Source organism: Oryx dammah, unplaced genomic scaffold (genome assembly GCF_014754425.2).
Source record: "Oryx dammah isolate SB20612 unplaced genomic scaffold, SCBI_Odam_1.1 HiC_scaffold_26, whole genome shotgun sequence".
Classification (NCBI taxonomy): domain Eukaryota; kingdom Metazoa; phylum Chordata; class Mammalia; order Artiodactyla; family Bovidae; genus Oryx; species Oryx dammah.
The window spans coordinates 88,906,384-88,932,616 of NW_024070210.1; the positions used below are offsets into that span (position 1 = coordinate 88,906,384).

The following is a 26,233-nucleotide window of genomic DNA, read 5'->3' on the forward strand; positions in this document are numbered from 1 at the left end:
GGCAGCTGGTGGAGACCCACCATGCAGGGGACTTTCCCTTTGCCCCTTGACAATATGCTATGAATGCTTTTCCTGTTGCCATGCACCTTCATTACTATGGATGCATGCCTAGTACCCCATCCTGTGGTTGCCCTGTATATGTATAAAATGCACCAGGCCAACAGATGTTACAGAGTTGAAGCCTCTTCATCATGAGCTGATTTTGTTATTAATGAGGGATCATTACTAGAACCTGTTTCACTGCTTGTCTGATGGTTCCACATGGTGCCCTGAATCCCAAATCCCCAAAAAAGCTTTTGGGATTGACAGACTCAAATAGGTTGTGATGGCCTCAGAAATTTTATTTGATCAGATCTTTGTAGTTCAACTCATCTTAAACCAGTTTTGGCCCATAGGTCTTAATGTTTGTGAAAAACAACCCTGCAGGCTCTTCTCACCTTACCCCAAACTGGGCAAAGGGTGGGGGTGGGGACATGGGATCAAATCAGTATAGACAGCTGGGTAGGAAGAGATTGTAGCTTCAGTGACCTTGGGGCTGTGAAGGTCACAGGGACCACCTGGGCCACCCTCTTTGCACAGATGGGGAGCCTGGGGCCCAGAGGTACTGTGAGTTGCCTGAGGCTCTGCCTGGGTTCCAGGAGGAGGAAGGGTTATGACCAGCAGTCTGGAAGGTTCAGAGCCAGTGCTATGGCACTGTGGTCTGAGCAGCCTTGGAGGGCCTTGGTGCATTGCAGCAGGGCCTTGCTGGGGCCCAGAGCTGCCCTGAGCAGGAAGCAGACAAGAAGGAGACACCAGCCAGGTCCCTCCTGCCAATGGCCACGAGGCCCTTGAATAGTGCTCCGGTGGGGTTCTCACCACACTGTGTGGCCAGATGAGCAGCATGCGGTGCCCATGTTCCCCATAGCTCCTGGTTCCTGGGGACCAGGGAGGGAGCGATAGAGAGAGAAAAGGTGCCCACCCTGTCTGCCTTACCAGAGCCAGGTCTGAGCCCACCCTTACTTCCACCAGAACACCAGGACTTTCTCCAGATTTCAGCAGAGCTCAGCCCAGAGATGAGGAAGGGAGTTGGAGGGTGGGGAGGGAGGGGAGGAGCAGCAGCCTCAGATGGTATGGGGGTACAGTTTGGGGTCCGAGACATGAGGACCTCCCCAGCCCCAGACTTTCTCCTGATCATCCATCGTGTATCCTATTGGTGTCACTGGGAAGAGGGAAAGAACTAGCATTCACGGTGGTACCAAGATGCATTGTAGAGGGCATCTCTCTGACTGCTCACAACCACCTCTGCTTTGCACACTGTTCTTCACACTGCACCAGTGGTTCTCAGCCATCAGTGCTCACTGGAAACACCTGGAGTCCTCTCCGTCTCTGTGATTCCTTTGTACTTGGGAACGGGTGTGCCTAGGCACTGAACAGTGTTAAGGCTTCCTAGGTGATTCCAGTGTTTGGAAAACAAGCGCCTACTCTCTTCAGTGCCTGTGGTAGCATTCACTTATTAAACCGTGACCAGGTCAGCTCTCCCAGGTGTGGACAGAGGCTTTGGCACAGCCCTGGGGGCACAGTCATCATGTCCAAGTCAGTCACCCACTGCCTCCTGATGCTCCGGTGTCTGCAGGCCCCCAGCAGGCACCTCCTCCTGGTGTTGCCAGTGATATGCCTGTGGTATGTTTCATTTGACCCACTTATTCACTAGCCCTTGTCACCAGCCTTGTAATTCATCAGTGTGCTTTAATTGTCTAAGAAATCTGCATCTGTAATAGAGTTTACTTTTGGACTCCAGCTTCCCTGATAGCTCAGTTGGTAAGGAATCCGCCTGCAATGCAGGAGACCCCGGTTCAATTCCTGGGTCAGGAAGATCCGCTGGAGAAGGGATGGGCTACCCACTGCAGTATTCTTGGGCTTCCCTTGTGGCTCAGCTGGTAAAGAATCCACCTGCAATGAGGGAGACCTGGGTTCGATCCTTAGGTTGGGAAGATCCCCTGGAGAAGGAAAAGGTTACCCACTCCAGTATTCTGGCCAGGAGAATTCCATGGACTATAGAGTCCATGGCATTGCAAAGAGTTGGACGTGACTTTCATTTTCACTTTTGGACTCCCTACTCTATCCACTACCTGATTTACACATGTGTATGTCAGGCAAAGTACATCATGAGAAACGCTGGACTGGAAGAAACACAAGCTGGAATCAAGATTGCCGGGAGAAATATCAATAACCTCAGATATGCAGATGACACCACCCTTATGGCAGAAAGTGAAGAGGAACTAAAATGCCTCTTGATGAAAGTGAAAGTGGAGAGTGAAAAAGTTGGCCTAAAGCTCAACATTCAGAAAACGAAGATCATGGCATCCAGTCCCATCACTTCATGGGAAAAAGATGGGGAAACAGTGGAAACAGTGTCAGACTTTATTTTTTTTGGACTCCAAAATCACTGTAGATGGTGACTGCAGCCATGAAATTAAAAGATGCTTACTCCTTTGAAGAAAAGTTATGACCAACCTAGGTAGTATATTCAAAAGCAGAGACATTACTTTGCCGACTAAGGTCTGTCTAGTGAAGGCTATGGTTTTTCCAGTGGCCATGTATGGATGTGAGAGTTGGACTGTGAAGAAGGCTGAGTGCCGAAGAATTGATTCTTTTGAACTGTGGTGTTGGAGAAGACTCTTGAGAGTCCCTTGGACTGCAAGGAGATCCAACCAGTCCATTCTGAAGGAGATCAGCCCTGGGATTTCTTTGGAAGGAATGATGCTAAAGCTGAAACTCCAGTACTTTGGCCACCTCATGCGAAGAGTTGACTCATTGGAAAAGACTCTGATGCTGGGAGGGATTGGGGGCAGAAGAAGGGGATGACAGAGGATGAGATGGCTGGATGGCATCACGGACTCGATGGACGTGAGTCTGAGTGAACTCCAGGAGTTGATGGACAGGGAGCCCTGGTGTGCTGCGATTCATGGGGTTGCAAAGAGTCGGACACGAATGAGTGACTGAACTGAACTGAACTGATGTCAGGAATCTCTGTGTTAAATCTTTAACTTTCTAAGTTGAGTTAGACCCTTTTTGCCTTTTTTCCCAGAGTATGTATTTATATATTCCCTGTCTCTTCTTTCAGATGAACTGAGAATCCCCAGGTGGTGCTAGTGGTAAATAACCCACCCCAATGTGGGAGAACTAAGAGATGTGGGTTCGATCCCAGGGTTGGGAAGATTTCCTCTGGAGAAGGAAATGGACCCACTCCAGTATTCTTGCCTGGAGAATCCCATGGACAGAGGAGCCTGGCAGGCTACTGTCCGTGGGGTTACAGAGTCGGACATGACTGAAGTGACTTAGCACGCACACATGTCAAATTCTTTAGTCAAGTTTCAAACACTTCCTATTTTGATTTGATTAAAATTGAATGAGGGACTTCCCTGGTGGTACAGTGGCTAAGACGCCATGCTCCTCTTGCAGGGGGAGGCTAGGTTTGGTCCCTGGTTGAGGAGCTAGATCCCACATGCCACAATTAAGACCCAGTGCAGCCAAATAAATAAATATTAATAATAATAAGTAAAATACAATTGGATCAAAGCTTTAGTTGGGGGAAAATTGATATCTATATGACACATTTTTTAGCTGGAAACACAGGAATGTTGTACCACTTACCAAGTTTTCTTTCAAATAATTTGTATTGTCTTACTCATGTCACTCATATTTTAGAAACACACTACCGTAAGTGGTATATTTTTTAAAATACCTCTATATATTTTGTCCACTTCTTGATGGCACAGAGGAATACTATGGTGTTTATATATTTAATCATATTTAGCCATTTCACTGAATTATTTTTTTCTAAGAGTTTTTTTGTTGACTCTTCTGGACTTCTTATGTATATCATTCTAGCATCTGAAATTAATAAATCTCTCTTCCTTTTCAATATTTACACTCATAATTTCTATTTCTGTTTCATACATCAATAATAGGGCCAAAATGTCCAAACAGATGTTAAACAATAGTGGCAACCACAGTTCCTTTCCTTTTTACAGGAAGTAAAGGAAGTGCCTTTAGCTTTGTGTGTGAACGGTGGGTATCAGCTCAAGCTGACTCATGAGGCATGTGAAGTTCACAGGTCAGTTGTAGAGGGAGGGGCAGGGGGCTCAGCCCGTGCAAAGGCCTGGGGAGGGAAAGAGCACCTGGCAAGTTGGAAATAGCATGTGACTTGGTGAGGATTTTCCCCTAGAAGCACAGAAAGCTGAATACACCCACATGCCCCAGACCCTCCTCCTGGGCTGCTCTGGGGCACCGAGGCAAGGGGGTACCTGTTGCTCTGTGGCATGGACATGGGCTTTGGTGAACTCCCAGCAGTGGAAGAATCCACTTGTAGGTCCGCAGGTACCGGGAAGCCAGTTGCTGCAGCACTGAGCAGAGAAGCTGCGTTTCCCGCTGATGGTCCTGCTTAATGGTCAAACTCTTCCCAGAGGGGATACAGATGTCCCTACACAAGAGGTGGTCCCGTGGGGCAGATCCCAGGAGTACAGCAGCCATTTTGGGAAAATCCCTGCCAGGGTCTCCCTTGTTCCATGAGCCTGGACCCAGAACTGGCATCATCACAGACCTGGGGCTTAGTGTCCCTTACTCTGGTTTTTGACTCTATGCCTAGCTTTGAGTGCTGGAACCTGAGCTGCTTACATATTTTTCCACCCAGAATTCCTTTCCTTACCTTCCTGTCTCTCAATCTCATTGCCATAGTCAAAAGACCACCTGTGTGCCACCTCTTCCAGGAAGCCTTCCCAATTTTTCTCTTTATTTGTGTTGTTATAGAGGGAATGTCAGTAGAACACCTCAGCAATTGTGGCTAAAACTAGGCAAGCCAAGAATCAGGCACTAACTAAACTTGCTGATTGCCAACAAGCAGCGAAGGGTGGGTTACAGAATTCTTTCCATGCAAAGCAGGTGATAAAATAAGAGGCTGCCAAAATTATGTAGTAGCATAAGTTAAACCCACAAAAGCCTAGACTGAAGCCAAAAAAAGCCCCTTGAAAAATGTGGATACTTAGTTCTGGCTGCTGAAAACCTCAGGTGAGTCCTGGCGTCTGCAGCTTTGAACCTCACATCCTGGTTAACAGTGTCTGGGAAGCGATGACCTGGGAGTTTTTCTCCCATATGGGGTGGTAAGAATTGTTTCTATAGAACAGTGCTCTCAGCTGCATCTTAAATTGGAATCATCTGAGACCTTTAAGAACCACAGAAGCCAGGCCTTTACCTCAAGATTCTAATTGAACTGGTTTAGGTATAGAAAGGAGGGATTTGTGATTCTAACTGCACCACTGCCTTAGTGTTGAGAACTTTTAAAGCCTGAGGTGGATGAAGATTATGCATAGAGGTGAATCAGTTCATTTAATCATTTGTATTAATATTTAGGAGTAATCCGTTGTATGTAAAGAAGTTGTAATGTTGACGAGATGTGAAAGAGAAAAATCTGATTCCTATGGAAATTTGTTATTGATTGATCGGTTTGGGGACAGTTATTTTTTTGAGAAGGGCAAGAGAATTTTACTGTTTGTATACAATATTGGAGGGCTCCCGAGGTGGCTCAGGAGTCTGCCTACCAGTGCAGGAGAGACACGGGTTCGATCCCTGGGTCGGGAAGATCCCCTGGAGAAGGAAATGGCAACCCGCTCCAGTATTCTTGCCTGGGAAATCCCATAGACAGAGGAGCCCAGCAGGCCACAGTCCACGGGGTCACAAAGAAGAGGACATGACTTATTGACTAAACAACAGCAATGATACAATATCAGAATGTCTACGACATTTAAGATTCACTTTATAGGTTTAATTTACTGGATTTCATGGAATAATTTAAGAATTTAGGAAGCATTTGAAGTGCTTAAAAAGAGAACCTATTATATTAAATGTATTAATTCAGTTTAATACATTCAAGGTAGTTTAATTAAGTTTAAACACAGGACTGAACTTTAAACAAAAGGCTTCCTTGAGGGACTTCCCTAGCTGTCCAGTAGTTAAGACCCCATACTTCCAGTGCAGGGAGTATGGGCTTGATCCCTGGTCAGGGAGCTAGATCCCACATGCTGTGTGATGCAGCCATTTAAAAAAATGTCTTTCGCGAAAGTGACTGTTAAAATTTACTAGTTGTATAAATACAATAATAAGAGTGTAAAAATAAATTTAAAAGTTTAAGGAAAACTAAGATTTAAATTTTGTAAAAAAAAATAGTATTAATTCAAAAACTGAAATAAATGCAAACTTTTACTTTCTGTATATAAAAACAGCCACCAAATGTAAACAAAACACTCTCCACCCACCCCCATTTGTTGATGCTGGAACTGCAAATGCCTGACCTTACATTTGCTACTACTCTTTCCCAGTTTCAGAGCAGATATCCCTAATCAATCCCAGCACACTTGACCTCTGGGCTCAGAAAATTGCTTGAGTAGAACACCCCAACCCAGAGTTCCAATCACCTATAGCTGACAGTGAGCTGGAACCAAACTGTCATTTCTTTATTCATGCGTGTATGCATTCATCCATCAACGAGGAGCTAGAGCAGTGTCTACCAGTATCTCCACACTGGTATGGACCTCAGTCAGCCTTATTTCAGGTGGTCTGGGTGCTCACCCATCTCTTTATAATCCCAAAGAACCCTAGCATTAGGTAAGGCAGCAATTATCATTCCCTTGGAAACCAAGGGGTTCCTGAATTGGTCAGGGCTGAGGTTCAAAGCCAGCTCCACCTGAAGCCGGGGCTACTCCCTTTCCAACACAGAGAGACCAAGCATGGGGTCTCAGCCCCTTCTCCCATCTGTAGAAGTGATCGGCTTTCACGATCGTGTCCACCAGGCTGCTGTGGTTGCTGCGGGCAGCCACTGACAGGGCAGTTTCTTCTTGCTGCAGGTGAGAAAGGAGAAGGGAAGCCAGAGTCTGTACTCGAGGGTGTGTGGTGGTCTCCAGCTCTGACAACAAACCTTCCTGTCCAAAGCCAACGGTTCCCAGCAGTCTACCCTGGAGGACAGAAATGTTCTCTGGGAGAAACTCCAGTTATGGAAAGTCACAGTAGACTAAAGCAATAATAATAATTCTAGAAACCACCCCTTGTGTTCCTTTAGAATAGGAGGCCTTGGAGCTTATAAAACTCAGCTTATGTTTCCTGTTGATGTATGGCAGAAACCAACACAATATTGTAAAGCAATTATCCTTCAATTAAAAATAAATAAATAAATAAAAAAAACAACACCCAGCCTACGTAACTCTTCAAGGTTGTCTGTGAGATCACGTTACCAGCCCCATTTCTCAGATGAAACTGAGACAGGCCTGGGACCTGGAAGACTTGGCTGAAATGCTTGCACCTGGACACACCTCTCCTCAAGCAACAATATACAGAGAAATTATATGAGACTAAAAATAACTGCGTGCAGGGACAGTTGGGGCAAATTCTGGACCCCAAAGATCAAAAGAGACCAAAAAACCCAGCTACCACTTGAAGAGTGTGGAGCTAAAACAGAGGGTCTGGAGCAAAAGCAGGGTACTGCACATGCCCCCTGCACACAGCACCAGCTAAGGGGTGAGCTAAATACCTAAGCCACCCTCCAGGCTGACCTCTGGACACACGCCTGCCCTCAGCCCGTATAAGGAACAAACTTGCCCCACCTCGCTTACCCCTGCTGTAGCAAGGGCCCCAATATAGCCTTGTCTGAATTTCTCGTCTGGCCTCTAATCAATTTCCATCCGTCGGAAAAGGCCAAGAGCCTTTGTCGTAACAAAACCAGAACCCAGAGAAGGGGCCTGGGCCCCTACGTCATATTTGCTTCCTCCCCTCAGTCTCCCAGCCCTTGGCTCCAGGCCTGTGGCACAAAACTGGCTCAACCGCCTCCGGGGACCTTGGGAAGATGGGAGGCTCTTCTTTGAGCTTGGCCAGCTGTCTGGGGGCCCAGCTCAAAGCAGGGAGTCCTGCTCAGGTCCAGCCTCCGGGCTTGTTCCCTGCCCCCACCTCTTTCCCACACCATACATGGGCAAGGGCCCTTGCCCTCATGGGCCCGTGACCCCCTCAGCCTCATACCAATTCTTCAGGTCTTCTTGAACCTCTGGCCACCTGAGAGTTGGCCACCCCAGAGGCACCATGACCCCGGAAGCTTCTGCAACCTTGTTTCACATGTAGGGACTTGTGGGGTGGTGATACACTGTCCCTCTAGTCTTCTCTCCCTCTCCCCAGCAGACAACTCAAGGAGCTCAAAGCCCATGAAACAGAAGACAACTTTATCACAGACAAGGACCAAGAGAGGCGCGGGCCAAGTGCTGAGAGCCCTCAGAGGAGGCAGGGGAGGGTGACGGAGGGGCAGGAAGACTGCCTGGAGGAGGCGGCCTTTGAGCTGATATGTAACAGTGATATGAACACTCTGGAAGCAGGAGGCAATTGACGCAGGCGAAGTTGTGAAAGCTGGCAAGGGAGGCTGGTTGTGAGCAGACGTACCTTATCTCTTAGGTTTAAGTTAACCTCAGTGATGAGGAACATCTCGGCTATGTCCCACCAGGAGTGCTCCACGGCAAACTGGAGGGGTGTCTGCTTCCTCTGGAGAAGAAGCCAAGGGAACGAAGAGCAGAAAAGCATGTAGGCGTGGTGTGTAGCTCAAAGCCGGGACAGGACCAAGGGGGGTCAACTCCCGACTGAGTCTTAACAGAATTTCTCTCTAATAAGTTATAAGGAAGGGTAAACTGGGTTTAATCATAAACATACTACTCAGGAGAGAAAACTTAGTATAAAAAAAATAGAACAAAAAAAAACATACCACTCACTAAGCCCACCCCCGAGTGAAGCGACTTAGCAGCAGCAGCAGCAGTAGCCCACCCAAGTCAACCTCTGTTACAGTCTTAGCACATTTCTTCTAGTCTTTTGTTTAATGCAATTATTTTTAGTTTTATGGCTTTACATATTTGAGATCATTCTTTATTACATTTTGTATCTGTATAACTTTCTGTATATTATAAACTCAATAAACACCATTTTTTCATAGCTCCATAAAAGCCAATCTGTGTCTGTACCATAATTTTATGCAGCAGACCCAGTTTCGATTCCTGGATTGGGAAGATCCCTGGGAGAAGGAAATGGCAACCCACTCTAGTATTCTTGCCTGGAGAATCCTATGGACAGAGGAATCTGGCAGTCTACAGTCCATGGGGTCACAAGAGTCAGACACAACCTAGCAACTAAACCACTACTACCATAATTTACCCAATCACTTCTCTCTTATTGAGTATTTGGGTCCTTTTTGGAATGAAAACTGATACACTGTTACAGTGAATATCTCCGTGCATGAGCTCAATATATTTCCTGAGGCTCAATTTTCAACTGTGCAAATACTGTTTTAAAGATACATGTTATATTCTGTCAAATTGCTTTCCACTACTAGTGTTTGTGGATGGTCGCCCTGAGGATTGTGTGATTAGAGGGTAGATTGTAGGGATGGGGGTTTTAAAACGATTCTGACTGATTACAACGTCAGGACTCAGAGGCCTTTTGTTATACAAGACCAACCCAGTCACTGCTGCCCTGGTAATTTTCCCCAAGGGTTGGGGTGGGGGGAATCAATGAAAGGAAAAGGCTAAATATAGGAAGATGTTTACTTTAGTGTTCTATATATCATGACAAAAACTTGGGAATACCCAAATGTTCAACATAGAGGAATGGTTAATAGAATGTTGCTACCTTCAACAAATATTCAAACAGCTTTTTACAAGCTAAGAAACTAATTCCTCAACTCTGGGCCAGGCTGGTAGACCACAGCCAAACTCTGCCAGCCTGGGAGGCTGCCCAGAGGTGCCATGGGGCCCAGATGGTTTCTGTAGCCACTTACATTGTCAACAGTGTCCAGATCACAGCAGCGTCCATAAGGACCTGCCGCAGGCCAGTGGCATTGTGCCTCATGGTGAGGTGCACAGGAGTGGCGCCCTGCTGCGGGGGGAGACACACAGACCAATTGATGGGTCCCTCCCAGGACTGCCCAGCTGCAGGTTGGTGCAAGAAGATGGGAGTTAGGAGTGTAGACAGTGCTTCTGAGTTTGGCCTCTCTCGCTTCTTGGGCAACATGAGTGGCCTAAAGCATTTACAGCCCAAAGCCTGAATTCCTTGGGCCCACTGCTGATCTCAGGGTGGGAGGGAGCCCGAAGTCCCACATTTAAGATCTTGATATGCCAAGCATTCACCACACAACTCTGGGCAAGTCATCCTGCTTCTCTGCTACTCTTCATCCAGCAAATGATGTCTGCTGCAACAAGCAGCAAGGTCTCTTCTAGGAACACCACCTTAAAATTCTCTGATAACTCATTTACTTTCCAGGAACCTAGCAAACATATAGGAAGGGTATTCTTATTTAGTACTTTCATCTCACAAATGAGAACACTTAATGAGTTCATAAAACTAACATGACTCACCCAAGGACACGTAACTAATAGAGATCTTGTGTTATTGGACTTTCTAGCCCCAGGGTCTAGGTAGGTGCCTAACAACTATTTATGTATGAAATCAATGGATGAGAGAGCCAGCCAGGACCAGAACATAGGTCTCACTCCAAGCCCAACAGTCACCCAAGGCCTCACTCAGGTCTGGAGGATTCCATCCCCAGTGGTTCCCTGTGAACACTGACTCCATGACAAAGTGGGGATACTGCCACAGCACCCTTCTGTCTAGGTGTACAGTGACACATATATAGTGGGATGGGACAAAACCAGAAAAATCAATGGTATGGATTGATACTATTAATAACTGTTGAAAACACCCTCATATAATGAGCAATAAAAGGTTATAGAACAGAACACACACACACAACAAAAACACCCATGACTACCATTACTAGTTTTGGCCAGGAAAAAAGCAGTTTATGGATATCAGAAGATTTAACCTATATGATTATTTGTAGGCAATGTGATTGTACATCTAGATGTGTTAAAACAGCTACTATACTCCAACCCCCCCCCCCAAAAAAAACACAAAACCTCTAGGAAAATTAATGAAAAGTCATACAGAAGATAAAAATACCAGAGTCAGTAACATTCCTATATTGAATCTTTTAAAAAGATAGTCTATTCACAATGACAGTCAAAATATATAAAGTACCTATGAAGAGTATAATTGGAAATGACTATTACAAAGGCAAACGAAAAACCATAGGACACCACTGAAAGATATAAAACGGGACATAAAGGAAATGGAAAGACATGTTCCTAGTGAAAAAATAAAATATCGCAAAGATGACCATTTTAGCTTATATTATTTACAGACTTAATGTGATCCCAAACCCAAACTGCAAATAAATGCCAAAAAGTATTCTAAAACGGGTTTCCCAGGTGGCGCTAGTGGTAAGGAACCCACCTACCAATGAGGAGATGTAAAAGACATGGGTTTGATCTCTGGGTCAGGAAGATTCCCCTGGAGGAAGGCATGGCAACCTACTCCAGTATTCTTGCCTGGAGAATCCCGTGTACAGAGGAGCCTGGCGGGCTATGGTCCATGGGGTTGCAAAAGAGTCGGACACGACTGAAGCGACTTAGCACATCACAGCATTCTAAAAGGCATCTAGAAAAAAATTTAAAAACCCAGAAAAAACTTTCACAGAATTTCAACAGATCATTGCTAAATAACTGTGAAATTAAAATAAGGTCAAAAGAAGGTCTGCTGTGTGAGTGAATGGGCAGACATGGGAAACTGGCTCAAAGAACTATTCAGATGAGCTGGGAAACCTAGCGGAGCTATAATGGTGGCTTTCCAGGAAGCAGCAGACCACAGAGATAAAGTAACCAAGCAGGCTGTTTACGGCCTTCATCCTCCTAGAACAGGTGCGAGGGGTTGTGGTGGAAAAGGGAAGTGGCAAGAGATCAGTATTGCTTTTCATTGTCTTACACATTATTTACAAAAACCAAAAGAACCAAAAAGAACAAAAGGGTCTAGCGAGATGCCTTCTTCCCACCATTATCATCCAGCTGCTCGGTTCTCCCCACCCCCATAGTAACATCTTATAAAGGCACTGTACAATACCCTAACCAGAATTCTCACATTGATAATACCCATCTTACTCAGATCTCCCCAGTTTCTCTCCCAGTCATTTGTATACATGTGTATTTTATGCAATTTTTTCATTAATGGATACACATGTAGGTTCATGCATCTGTTACACAGTTCAGATACAGCAGTGTTCCATTACAGCAGCGTTCCATCACCACATGGGCCGCCTGTGTTCTTTTATAACCATGCCCTCCTCCCTCCTCTGCCCCCGTCCCACCCTTAGCAATCACTAATCTGTTCTCCATGTCTATTTTGAGCAACAAGTCATGGGAGACTCTTCAGTGTGCCCCCCTTTCATCCACGCCCCACACTTATGTGATCAGCCACATCAGTACTGCCTCCTGCCTGGATGACCATGTCCTCGGAGCCACTGAGGGCTGCATAGTGGAGGCAGCTCTGCTTTTTTCTAGAAGGAAACAGGCATCAGTGCAGCATCCCCCGGATCCCTCACAGTGGGGTTTACAAAGCACTCTGGGATTCATTATTCCATTTACAACTCACAACCCCCCATCCCGGGACTATTATCCTCATTAAACCCAAAGGAGGGAGAAATCAGTGACTTGCCCAGGCCTGGCGACTAGTAAAAGGACCACGCTATGGTCTCAGGATTTTCCTCACCTCCAGTCACAGACTCTGGAACAAAAGCCAAAAGCCTTCACAATTCCTGAGCCAGTGAAGACACTCAGAGAAAAAAGACTCTGAGAAGATGGTTTTCAAAGAGGGGGACTGATAAGATCTGCAGTACAAGGCAAACCCCACCCAGCATGTACTATCCAGCTGGAGCTGGTGTCAGCGGGTCCACAGAGGAGATTGGCAGGGCCAGAGAGAGGGCTTTCATGGGCCTTCATCTCGGAAGGTCCCGCTAAGTGACAAGCTGTCCCAGGTTGCCCTGGACTGAAGGCTCCCTAGAATGTGAGACTTTCTGTTTTAACAGTGGGACAGTATGAGGCAAACCAGGATGAGTTGGTCTCTCTGTCAAAGTCTTGTCTGAGAGAGTACACAAGGTGGGTGGGAACCCATCCACCTCCCGGTGGGAAAGGCAAGCCCTTTGGGTTGGCTGCTCCTCTGAGACTCTGCCACCTGACCTTGCGAGGAGGGGGAGTGTTGGAATGGATCACGGCCTCTGCCAGAAACAAGTCAAGGCTGGAGCACGAGGCCCAGGGAGGTGGGCACCTCTAACCGCCAATGATCACCAGGTGGACTTGACCTCCTGAGTCTCCTAAACTCCTGTGCTGTTACTGCTGGGGAGGCGCCATGGCCTGTAGCATTCTTGCTCCTCCCAGTGCCTACTGCTGGGCACAGAGAGAGGGCCTTGCTGATGGATGACCATAATTTGGTGCCTGGGGGCAGCCACGTTCCTTCTCTGGGTTGTCCTGCTCCCCCTGACACCCCTGGGATAGTAGTCTCCAAACTTGCCAGGGGTGTTCTGCAAATTAAATGGTTTGTGGCTTATAAAGCATTATTGGCTAAAAAAAAAAAAAAAGGGAATTCCTTGGTGGTCCAATACATAAAAGACTGCTTTCACTGCCAGGGCTGTGGTTCAGTTTCTAGTTGGAGAACTAAGATCCAGCGGACCACATGGCATGGCCAAAATAATACTAATACTAATAATAAAGCATTATTTACATTTAAGGGCAGTTTTGGTTGCTATTGTTATTAAATTTACATTTGCCATTTTGCTATTTGTTTTCAGAATGTCTCCTCTCTTTTTTATTCTGTTTCCCAGAGACTGCCTTCTTTGGTGTCAAATATTTTTTAGCATATCCTTTTCATTTCTTTGTTTTTGCTATTATTTATATTCTTCACTATTAATGTTATTGTTAGGTAGGTAGAACAGGGAAAAGGAGTCCAAAATGGCGGTGGCTAAAAAAAAAAACAAGGAAGGTCAAAGGAAGGTCCGAGGACCAGAGTGAAGACTTCAGGTAGAACAAACAGCACTCCTGGCTAAGCCCAATTTGCATAGGGCAGGCCCAGGTGGAGGCAAAAACATATAAAAGGAAGAGCCAAAGTGCTCTCTCTCTCTCCTGTGTGCATGCGCTCTTTCTCTCTCTCTTCCTCTCTCTCTCTCCCACGTGCTCCTCCACTCTCTTCTCTTCAAGTCTTTGGGTTGGCATGCCCTCACGCTTCGAGGATGTATTCTCCTGCTATCTTCTAAATAAAATAGAGCTGTAACACTGATTTGCCTGAGAGCTATAACACGGTTTGTCCAAGACTCGAGAACTGTGACACACTGAGGGCTTTAATGTCCGTCACTCCAAATCTTTGTTGTGACGAGACAAAGAACCGAGGAACATACACTCGCGTGACATTATTTTTGCCGCTTTATTGAAATTTAGAACAAAGAGAATTCCAGACCCTCAGACTTTCAACCATCCAAGAAAGATTATTTGTCACTGATCAAACAATAAAAAGCAAAACAAAACAAAAAAACCAACTTCCTACTTAAAGAAAGGTCACAATCCTCCCCCTGCCCTGGCCCCTTCTCAAGGACACAGAATTTCTCTACTTAAAGAAAGGTCATGGAAAAGAAATGCAAAAAAGCAAAATGGCTGTCTGAGGAGGCCTTACAAATAGCTGTGAAAAGGAGAGAGGCAAAAAGCAAAGGAGAAAAGGAAAGATATAAGCATCTGAATGCAGAGTTCCAAAGAATAGCAAGAAGATATAAGAAAGCCTTCTTCAGCGATCAATGCAAAGAAATAGAGGAAAACAACAGAATGGGAAAGACTAGAGATCTCTTCAAGAAAATTAGAGATACCAAGGGAACATTTCATGGAAAGATGGGCTCGATAAAGGACAGAAATGGTATGGACCTAACAGAAGCAAAAGATATTAAGAAGAGGTGGCAAGAATACACGGAAGAACTATACAAAAAAGATCTTCACGATCCAGATAATCATGATGATGTAATCACTCATCTAGAGCCAGACATCTTGGAATGTGAAGTCAAGTGGGCCTTAGAAAGCATCACTACGAACAAAGCTAGTGGAGGTGATGGAATTCCAGTTGAGCTGTTTCAAATCCTGAAAGATGATGCTGTGAAAGTGCTGCACTCAATATGCCAGCAAATTTGGAAAACTCAGCAGTGGCCACAGGACTGGAAAAGGTCAGTTTTTATTCCAGTCCCAAAGAAAGGCAATGCCAAAGAATGCTCAAACTACCTCACAATTGCACTCATTTCACATGCTAGTAAAGTAATGCTCAAAATTCTCAGCAATACATGAACCGTGAACTCCCTGATGCTCAAGCTGGTTTTAGAAAAGGCAGAGGAACCAGAGATCAAATTGCCAACATCTGCTGGATCATGGAAAAAGCAAGAGAGTTCCAGGAAAACATCTATTTCTGCTTTATTGACTATGCCAAAGCCTTTGACTGTGTGGATCACAATAAACTGTGGAAAATTCTGAAAGAGATGGGAATACCAGACCACCTGACCTGCCTCTTGAGAAATCTGTATGCAGGTCAGGAAGCAAGAGTTAGAACTGGACATGGAACAACAGACTGGTTCCAAATAGGAAAAGGAGTACGTCAAGGCTGTATATTGTCACCCTGCTTATTTAACTTCTATGCAGAGTACATCATGAGAAACGCTGGACTGGAAGAAACACAAGCTGGAATCAAGATTGCTGGGAGAAATATCAATAACCTCAGATATGCAGATGACACCACCCTTATGGCAGAAAGTGAAGAGGAACTAAAAAGCCTCTTGATGAAAGTGAAAGAGGAGAGTGAAAAGGTTGGCTTAAAGCTCAACATTCAGAAAATGAAGATCATGGCATCTGGTCCCATCACTTCATGGGAACTAGATGGGGAAACAGTGGAAACAGTGTCAGACTTTATTTTTTTGGGCTCCAAAATGACTGCAGATGGTGACTGCAGCCATGAAATTAAAAGACGCTTACTCCTTGGAAGAAAAGTTATGACCAACCTAAATAGCATATTCAAAAGCAGAGACATTACTTTGCCGACTAAGGTCCGTCTAATGAAGGCTATGGTTTTTCCTGTGGTCATGTATGGATGTGAGAGTTGGACTGTGAAGAAGGCTGAGCGCTGAAGAATTGATGCTTTTGAACTGTGATGTTGGAGAAGACTCTTGAGAGTCCCTTGGACTGCAAGGAGATCCAACCAGTCCATTCTGAAGGAGATCAACCCTGGGATTTCTTTGGAAGGAATGATGCTGAAGCTGAAACTCCAGTATTTTGGCCACCTCATGAGAAGAGTTGACTCATTGGAAAAGACTTTGATGCTGGGAGGGATTGGGGGCAGGAGGAGAAAGGACCGAGGATGAGATGTCTGGATGGCATCACTGACTTGATGGACGTGAGTCTGAGTGAACTCCGGGAGATGGTGATGAACAGGGAGGCCTGGCGTGCTGCGATTCATGGGGTCGCAAAGAGTCGGACACGACTGAGCGACTGAACTGAACTGAACTGAAAGAAAGGTCACAATCCTCCCCCTGCCCCATCCCCTTCTCAAGGACACAGAATTTCTAATGGCCAACTCACAGAGCACAATGGGAGGGGAGAAAAGAGGCCTGTCCGAGTCACCCAGGCCTCAGCTCCATTTGCTGGGGTGGGCGGACACAGCTGGAGACACATCCCCCACCCCCGCCCCCACTGGGCAAGGCTTGTCAGGCCCCAAGCTCTGGAGTCAGAGAAATAGGCTTCTCAGACTCAGCTTTGCTTCTTACTAGCTTGTGCCCTGGGAAAGTCACTGAACCTTTCTCATGTGTAAAATGGGGGAAATTTTTCTGAGATAATATTCAACCATTATAAAAGGACTTTGTGAACCATCAAGTGTCCAACAATAAGACTCTAATGGGTACTGAGTTCCTATTAAGTCCCAGGCACTACACTAGGTATTTAGTCCTCATGGCAACATAAAAAAGTAAGTATATATTATGGGCTTTCCTGGTGGCTCAGACAGTAAAGAATCTGCCTGCAATGCAGGGGACATAGGTTTGATGCCAGGGTCAGGAAGATCCCCTGGAGAAGGGAATGGCTACCCACTCCAGTATTCTTGCCTGGAGAATTCCATGGACAGAGGAGCCTGGCAGGCTACAGCCCATAGGGTTGCAAAGAGTCAGACACAATGAGCAATTAACACACACACAAGTATGTGTCATCTTCAACTTATAGCTGGGAAAAGAGGCTCAGAGAGGATGAGTAACTTGCCCAAGGTCACGGAGTTCAGCAGTAGAGAAGCCAAGTCCAGGACCTGAGCCTGCTGCCTCATAGCTTTGCTCACACCACGTTCAGGAATCACTGTGGCTGCTACAGTCACAGCCGACACAGTCACAGCTCGGCAGCTGAGGACACACGCCTGTCCTGAGGGGGCCCAGCTATCTGGGTGAGGGTGTTTGCGCTACCCCCGGCCCCTAGGAGGAGCTGCACACAGGTGAGGCGGATCCCTTCGGCAGCCGCGTTAAGGGCGGCAGACCTTCCTGAAACACAGGAGTGGTGTGGGGGCGGCAGGAGGCCGAGGCCAGAGCCCAGGGCGGAGGTCACCACTCTTGCTGGGGCTGCCGGGCTCTTTGAGCTCTCCCCTCCCTGCGTGGAGTCCTGAGCCCTACGCCCGATTCTCGCCTGGAGGGGCATTTGGTGCATTCAGCCCCTCCGCAGCTCTGCTGGTCTCCTCACCCTCCTGTCTCTGATCCCTCCTGCTTCACCCTGGTCATGTGACCTCTCGCTCCTTTAAACACACACGGTGTTAACGACTTCTCCATAATCCCTGATGCCCAATTTTCCTCTGAGCCTGGAGCTTCGTGCTGCCACTCATCTTTTCCTGGCGGGCTGTCTGAGAACACGTCCCGGTTCTTGGTTCCAAGGCCCCCCGCCGGGAGAAATCAGACAGCAGCATGGGCTGTGGGCTGCTGGAATGCAGGGGACAAGTCAACGTCACACATCTCTGCCTCTTCCAGGTGGCGACTCACCGCATTCTGCTCCTTCAGGTCCAGCCTGACGGCAACGAGTCATTGCAGCACAGCCAGGTGGGCGGCCAGGTGGAGGGCTGCGTTCCCCTACTGTAAGGAGAGGGGCTCCTGAAGGGCCGGTGGGATCACGGACACTGGCAGGTCCTGGGGACCCGCTGGAGCTGAGGCCCAGAGAGGGGTGACACGTCCAGGGTGACTGAGCAGGTCTGTGACAAGCTATAGCTCTGCTGGACCAATGCCACCCTGCTTGGAGAGCTGTGCCCCAAACTACCAAAAACCAGGGGCATTTTCAAGGACCAGGTTCTCATTTATTTCTTCACAGTTTAAGATAGACACATTACTTAAAAAAAAAAAAAAACAAATCCCTATTTTCCATGCTCCAGGTTAAAGCTGGTCCCAACTCAGTGAGCCCAGATCTCTGCCTTTCCTCTAATCAGGCCACAGCCCCAGAGACTCTCCTTGTACTCAGGCTGTGCCTGGCGGCCACATGGCCCAATCTCTCGCCTCCTGCATCTGTTCTAGATGTTAGCTTCTTACTGAATAGCACAGCCCACCCTGACCATGAGATTGAAAACTGCACCTTCCTCCTGATCCTGCTCCACTATTCCTTTCCCCCCATAGCGCTGACCACCTAACACCCTCTACCAGCTACTTGTACACTATATTTATTGTTTATTGTCCGAACCTCTTAGGTGGAACAGAAGTGCCACAAAGGCAAGGATTTCTGTCTTATTTTATTCTCTAAAGTTTTCCCAAGTGCCTAGATTAGGGCCTGGGGCACACGGCAGATATTTGTTCTGTAGATGTTTGTTCAGTAATACATAACGGAGATGCAGAACCTGACCTGTGTCTCCTGGAACTTGAGAGCACCCTCACCCGTGAGAAGTCTAAAGCTGACAGTTACAGAGCCATGGCAGATGACTCCAGTGGGCAGGCAAAGGGCACAGTGTCCCTTGCAGTGGAAGTGGCCTCACCGAGGGCAGACTGTTGGGGGTCATCCTCAAAGAGGTCTTGCTTCAGGAGGGTAAGAGGCCCCAGGGAAGAGGAGGCAGCCCAGGACATGGGGAGCTGCAGAGGGAGCCAGGGCAAAGACCCTGGAGTCACAAGCAAAAGCATCCAGAAGGGAGGACTCAGCTTCAGTCATTCGTCATGTCCAGGAGGCTGTGGGAACAATTGAGCTGAACCAGTTAAGGGGCCTTTTAGCTCAAGGGCTCTCCTCTGCCCTGGCCTCAGTACCTTCCCCAGGAAGGAATTCAATTTAGGGACTTCTCTGCTGGTCCAGTGGTTAAGAACCTGCCTTCTTCCAATACAGAGGAAGTCCTGGTTGAAGAGCTAAGATCTCACATGCCATGGGGCCATTAAGCCCACATGCCTTGACTACCGAGCCCACACACTCTGGAGCCTATGCGCCAAAACCAGAGAAGCTCACATGCTGCAACGAAGACCCAAAGCACCCAAAAGGAAAAAAAAAGGCAAAAACAGACATTCAGTTTAGGCACAGATCTTTCAAGGACCCAGTGAAGATGCGAACGTGTTCTTAAAGTGCCATCCCCCACCCCCATGATAGATCCACACATTCATAAACTTATCTTACGGGGTCAAAGAGGAAGCATTTACATTTCTTTTATGATCATCATCAGATTATATTTATAGGTGAAACTAAGTTTAGAAAATCCCCTTGACCGCTTGGTTCTACTCCTCTCCCACTTGCCACCGCAGGCGAGGACCAGGCTGTGGGTGATGTAGCCGCAGTGTGAAGCCTGTGTTTTCAAAGAGGCAGGAAGCAAGTGGGTGAACTGTGGGGGCCCGGCATGTGCCCCTGTGGAGACAGGCCAGGGCTTCCCTCTTCCTTCTGGATTATAAATATCTACTTCCTGTCCTTTGAAGCTGCAGGTGGCAGGGAACCCCTAACAGGGCCTCACCCTCTGCCTAGGCAGGGCAGCGAGCTGGGTGGAAGGAGGCCGTGGCTTTGGGCCTGAGCTCTCCCCTCCACCCGAGGGGACGTCTAGCCTCTCCTCCTCTATGGGGCCCTGTCAGCATCTCCTTGCTGTTTCCCAAGGAATTAGGCACTCTCTCTGGGCTCTCAAAACCTCCCGACCACAGCACCTGCAGTGTGAGTCGTGTTGTCATCCGTTCTAACACGTCTGTCCTGCTATGCAGGCTGGCGGGGGGTGGGGAGGGGTCGTAGCAGGAGTCAGACCTCCAGTGGCTCAAAGCCTTGAAAAGTTGACTGTGCCCTCCCCCCCAATGAAATTCAAAATGAGAACACTCCTCAGTGGAAAATATTAACACAACACTTGCCGTGCCTGCATGCTCAGTTGTATCTGACTCTTTGTGACCCCATGGACTGTAGCCCACCAGGCTCCTCTGTCCATGGGATTCTCCAGGCAAGGACACTGGCGTGGGGTGCCATGCCCTCCTCGAGGGGATCTTCCTGACACAGGGATTGAACCCACGTCTCTTATGTCTCCTGCATTGGCAGGCGGGTTCTTTACCACTAGCGCCACTTGGGAAGCCCTACAACACTTAACAGGGGCATGCAATTTTAAAAGCTGCTTTCTAGAATTTTTGATTGCAAGATTCTGTGTAAATTCCTCAAAGCTGAACTTTTCTTGCTTTCTGGTATTGGTGTTCCTGCTCTCCTGGGGCCCTGAAAACATCTTTTTTTTTTTTGGCTTCCTGGGTAGATGTGTCCTGGCAAGAGTTGTCCTTTACTCTTCTCTGTACTCCACCTTCCTGGCACAGGGCCTAGCCCAGAGCACAGCCCATATTTCTTAAATGAAGTACATCTGCCTGACCTGAATGTTGGAATCTGACTTGGCCTTTTTATCCTGGAAAGATGAGTGTGGGCAGACAAATCCAATGCATATCCCCAGGACTCAGGGACCCAGGAGATAGCATAGTGAGAGGAAGGAGTACAGGATCAGGCATCAGGATGCTGGTTGCAAACCCCAGCTCGACTCTAGTTTTGCTGTGTGACCTTGGTTAAAGTGTCCCCCTCTCTGGGCCTCAGTTTCCACATCAGTAAAATGAGAAGTTTGAACAGGCCCTTCAAGGACATCTTCCAGCTCTAAGATCCTGTGGTCCATTGGTCTGTGAGCTTTGTCACTGGCTTATAAACAGGACTCCTTGTATCCTGGCCAAGCATATTTATCGGAAAATTAGCAATGGAATTCCTCCCTTTGTTGGAAGCACTGTTTAGAATTTGCTGCAATATATTTGCCTATTGATTCACAATGGTCCATTGATACAAGTCATCTGCAGACTGGTCACTTTAGGTCCCCATCCCACATCCCTCTCACATTGGTAAAATTCTGCTTGTAAGCTCTACTCTGAATAAACTGCTCCCTCCTCAGTGCTCTTATCCCTCTTTTGCCATAATCATAGTAGATTACTAAAACAAAGAAAGCAAATAACCAGCAGATGTGTGGCTACCATGCCCCTCATTCTTCCCCATTCCCTGCAGCAACAGACATCCCCAATGAATCACAGCCCTGCTCAAACCCACCTCAGGCATCACTACCAACCAATCAGATTGCCATCCTGCATCCCCACATTTGGTCACAGTTCTGTACTAGGATTGTGGTGTTGAATTCCTTGAGTAAGAAACTGTGTCCTGGGCATCTGTGCTCTTCACCCATAGCACAGGGTTCAGAAAGTGCCGGCTAGATGAATTCCAGACATGCGCTGGTCTTTGGGCCCCCAGGCCCTGCAGCACACTAGAGTCAGAAGTAGACACGGGTGAGCTGCCAGTGACCACCCTGCTCAGGAGCCCAGAGCCTGGCCCTGCCCTGGGACCCTTGGCCACAGTTCCTTGTCTTTGACACTGTGGTCACAGCCAGAGCCCACAGAGAGGTCCAGAGCATCCAGCTGCCCATGCTCTGCAGCCCAGTGAAACGCAGCTCTTCCTAGCTGGCCAGGGAGAAGAAAGTGAACATTTCGTGCCCTGCCCTCCTGGTCTCAGTTTCCCCAGCTACTCTGGGCTTGCAGTGCTCCAGACACTCTCCCCTCCCCTTGCTCTACACATCCTGCCTGGAAAGCCCAGACCCAACTTCCCAGCAACTTGGGAGGGTCCCTCCCCCACTGAAATCTTCCTGTGGCTCCTTGCTGACAGTTCAATGAAGTACCCGTTTCTGAGGCTGGGGGCTGAGATCTCCATGAAGGCCCCAAAGAACCTCTCAGAGTTTCACTCCCAAGATTTCAATCCACCTGCCCTTTTCTACCAAAAGGCCCTTTTCTACCTCTAAAACTCTAGCAATGGCCTCTCCTGCATTTAGAATGATGGCAATCCACTCCAGTACTATTGCCTGGAAAATCCCATGGACAGAGGAGCCTGGTAGGCTACAGTCCATGGGGTCGCAAAGAGTCGGACACAACTGAGCTACTTCACTTCCTACTTTCTAATCTTACTGACACGATCTGGTACATCCATCAAATGCCACTTCCTCCAGGAAGCAGAAAGCAGAGGCTCCCTTCTCTGATATGTCTAGTCCTTGTCAGAGTCTCTCTGAGGGAACTGACCATTTCCGCTAGTGTCCTGCTCACCTGTGCCCTAAAGCCCCTTCTAGACAAGCAACTCCCTGAGGCAGGGTCCAGTCTGCACTACCCATGGCTCAAAAGATGCACTCAAGGAATGTAGAGGAGGGGCCCTGCCCCAGGAATCCCAGGTCCAAGGGAAGGACACACAGCCTTGTGGCCACGCTCGCCCTGTCGCAAGGTCAGGCGCCTTGCCCTCTGGGTCCTCCATTATGAACGGCAGCACTGGCACGTGGCCTTTTGCAGCTGCAAACTGCAGTAAGGTCAGGCCAGCCCGAAACAAGCCCAGAGGGTCCCTGCAGTCTGCAAAGGGAGGCCCTGCTCACACGCTGGCTATCTCCCAAACAATGAATATTTGTGAATGGAACAGCTTTCCAAAGGAAACCACGCTGAAAATGGGAATGAGCTGCTGGGACAACCACAGCACCCACTTAGCCTCACATGGGCTGGTGAGGGTCAGGATGCCAGAGTTCACATCCCAGGTCCTGCATTTATCAGCTATGTTGTCTTGGGCATGTTATCTGTCCCGAACTCCTAGTAGGTCAAATTAGGATAATACAGGCTTATTGTGTTTCATTTCATTGAAGGTCTCTTAGCCCTGAAAGTAATATTTAAGTGAGGGATGGCGGGGGTTTGCAAATTCTATGTTTATAGCCCAGAGCTTCTACCCTGGTCTTACATTACCACTAGATTGTCTGAAGCATATTTTTGAAATAGATTGCAACCATCAATGGGTCATAAAAATCAATAGAACAGTCTTTTACATCTTGACAGTGATTTGGGTTACAGAGAAGTAGCATTTGTTAAATCTCAGTGTGTATTTCATTGTATACAAAGAATTTGAACTCTAGTTAATAATATGCTGATGTGTTTAGAGGGAGGTACCCTGATGTCTGCAATTTATTTTGAAATGCATCCAAAATGTATTAAAAAAAACTCTAGAACCTCATCAGTAATAAATTATCCCAATTCAAAAATAATTTGCACACCAAATAACGTATAGGAATGACAAGTAAACACATGAAAAAATATCTGACGTTGTTAGTCTTCATTGAAATTAAAACCACAAAGAGTTTCTAACAATAGAATCTGAAAGGGAAAAATGTTAACATTCCAGTGGAGAAAGCTGGCACCATTTTAACCAAGTGCTCAAGCTTGATATTATGATTTACAAAAAGAAATATATATTTGATCTTCATCCTGGTTCCTGGCACAGAGCTCCAAAAACCCTAGGAATTTCCTAAATGGTCAGAGTGATTAAAATGTCTTTTATGATGTTAATGAGGTGACCTGAAGCCCCTCTGCAATCTAAGGATGGAAGCTGTCTGCCCAGGGGACCAATGGTGGGACTGGAAGTCCCACCTCCCCACCTCTGGGGAGAGGAGAGGGGAAGGAGGTTGTCAGTGACCAAGGGTTGAGAATTTAATCTATCAAGTCTATATAATGAAGCCTCTATAAAAACCCAGAAGGACAGGGCTTGGAGAATTTCCAGGTGGGTGAACCAGGTCACATCCATGTGCCAGGTCCCAAACTCCATGGGGACAGAAGCACTTGCTTTTGGGACCTTGCCCTATGCATCATTTCATCTGGCCATTTATGATTCGTATCTTTAATATCCTTTGTAATAAACCAGTTATAAAGTAAGTCAATGGTTACCTGAGTTCTGAGAACTGCTCTAGCAAATTAATTGAACTTAGAGAGGAGGTCCAGAGAAGGCAATAGCACCCCACTCCAGTACTCTTGCATGGAAAATCCCACGGACGGAGGAGCCTGGTAGGCTGCAGTCCATGGGGTTGCTAGGAGTTGGACACAACTGAGCGACTTCACTTTCACTTTTCACTTTCATGCATTGGAGGAGGAAATGGCAACCCACTCCAGTGTTCTTGCCTGGAGAATCCCAGGGACGGGGGATCCTGGTGGGCTGCCTTCTATGGGGTCGCATAGAGTCGGACACGACTGAAGTGACTTAGCAGCAGCAGCAGCAGAGAGGGGGTCAAGGGAACTTCTGATTTATAGGCTATCATATAGCCAGGCAACCATCTGCACTTGTGATTGCTATCTAAAGTGGGGGCAGTCCTGGGACTTCCTTGGCAGTCCAGTGGTTAAGACATCATCTTCCAATGCAGCGTGTACGGGGCGGGGGACGCAGGTTCAATCCCTGGTTGGGGAACCAGGACCCTGCGCGCTGCACAGTGCAGTCAAAATAAATAAGTAAATAAAGTGAGGGCAGTCCTGTAGGACTGAGCCCTTAACCTGCAGAATCTGACACTATTTCCAGGTAGTGTCAGAACAGAATTAAATTTGTGAACGCCCAGTCAGTGTCCACAGGGAACTGAGTTAACTGCTTGGTGAAAAAACACACATCAGAATTGGTGTTAGAACTGGCTCAAGAGAACATCACCAGTAACAAATCACAATGGTATCAAATGCTCTCTGATAGGAGGTGATGAGAAGGACATTTGACCTCTGTGGTCTCCTTCCCCAAATTCCATAACCCCAATTTAATCATGAGAAAAACATTAGACAAAGCCACATTGAAAGACATTCTACAAAATACTTGACCAGTACTCATCAAAAGTGGCAAGGTCATGAAAAACAAGACAGGCTGAGAAACTGTCATAAGATCTAGCAACATGATTGTGCTACTCTTCTCATCAAGAGGAGGATTTTCCTCCCCCTGAAGTGAGGCTGACCCTGTGATGGACTTTAACCAGTAGAACAGGGCGGAAGAAACCCTGGGACTTCCACTCTTGCTTTTTTGATATCCTAATGGGGGGAGAGAGAGGGAGGTGGTCAGAGAAGGAAGTTTCTGTGCATATCAGCTACCACCTGGAGACATACCGTTCCTGACATTCCTCTTCCCTGCGGAGGCCCCAGACATGTGAGACTGTGTTCTCATAAGTGAGCCTAGGCAAGGCCAGAGGAAAAAGATGTAAAAAATATATACGTTATAAAAAATAATAAATCACTGTGAGCCATTACATTTTAGGATGATTTGTTCCCCAAAATAGATAAGTAATATGGAGTGGATTTGCTTAACTAGAAGATCCCACTATTCAGAACCCTGCTTTCCTCATACACCTGAGACCTCACTTCCTTCATTCTAGAACACTGTGGCTCATTCTGTGTTGATAGCAAATATCATCTTGACAGCTACTGGATTTCCCAGAACCACTGAGATTCTCTCTAAGGCTAAGCCAGGACTAGACAGGAAGACCCTCAACTTGAACCTGGGTATGTTCACAGGGTGCCCTTCTGAGGGCCCTTCTCTCACCCCTACACTCTTGGCTCAGATCCTGTGGCTCATAACCTAGAGACATCCTTCCGATGGGAGCTGTCTGGGAGCTGTCAGACATATCCACTATTGCTGACAAAATCCTGACAACTGGACTTCCCTGGGGGTCCAGTGGCTAAGAACCCACTGCCAGCCACCTGAGAAGCCCAAAATGGTAAATATTGTTTGGTAAATATAAAGAGACCCTTCTCTTCATCTAAATATTTCATTTTGCTGCTGCTGCTGCTAAGTCACTTCAGTTGTGTCCAACTCTGCGACCCCATAGATGCCAGCCCACCAGGCTCCTCTGTCCCTGGGATTCTCCAGGCAAGAATACTGGAGTGGGTTGCCATTTCCTTCCCTGTATTTTATTTTAAAGATAGTCATTTAAGGCAATAATAATAATAAAAAAAATACTGCATCTATATACATTGTGAAGTGTATAGCTGTTTCAAATC

General features: G+C 47.1%; 1 protein-coding gene across 1 annotated transcript; it reads right to left on the reverse strand.

Moving 5' to 3' along the window:
* Positions 1–685: 685 nt before the first annotated feature.
* Positions 686–25,857, reverse strand: ANKDD1A (ankyrin repeat and death domain containing 1A). Its single transcript, XM_040227661.1, is given in 13 exon segments — positions 686–861; positions 864–914; positions 4,287–4,462; positions 6,775–6,872; positions 8,452–8,550; positions 9,833–9,858; positions 9,861–9,930; positions 12,346–12,442; positions 17,332–17,618; positions 17,966–18,052; positions 21,764–21,877; positions 22,668–22,804; positions 25,776–25,857. Coding segments are annotated over 13 exon segments (1,500 nt in total).
* Between the last annotated feature and the right edge of the window lie 376 nt (positions 25,858–26,233).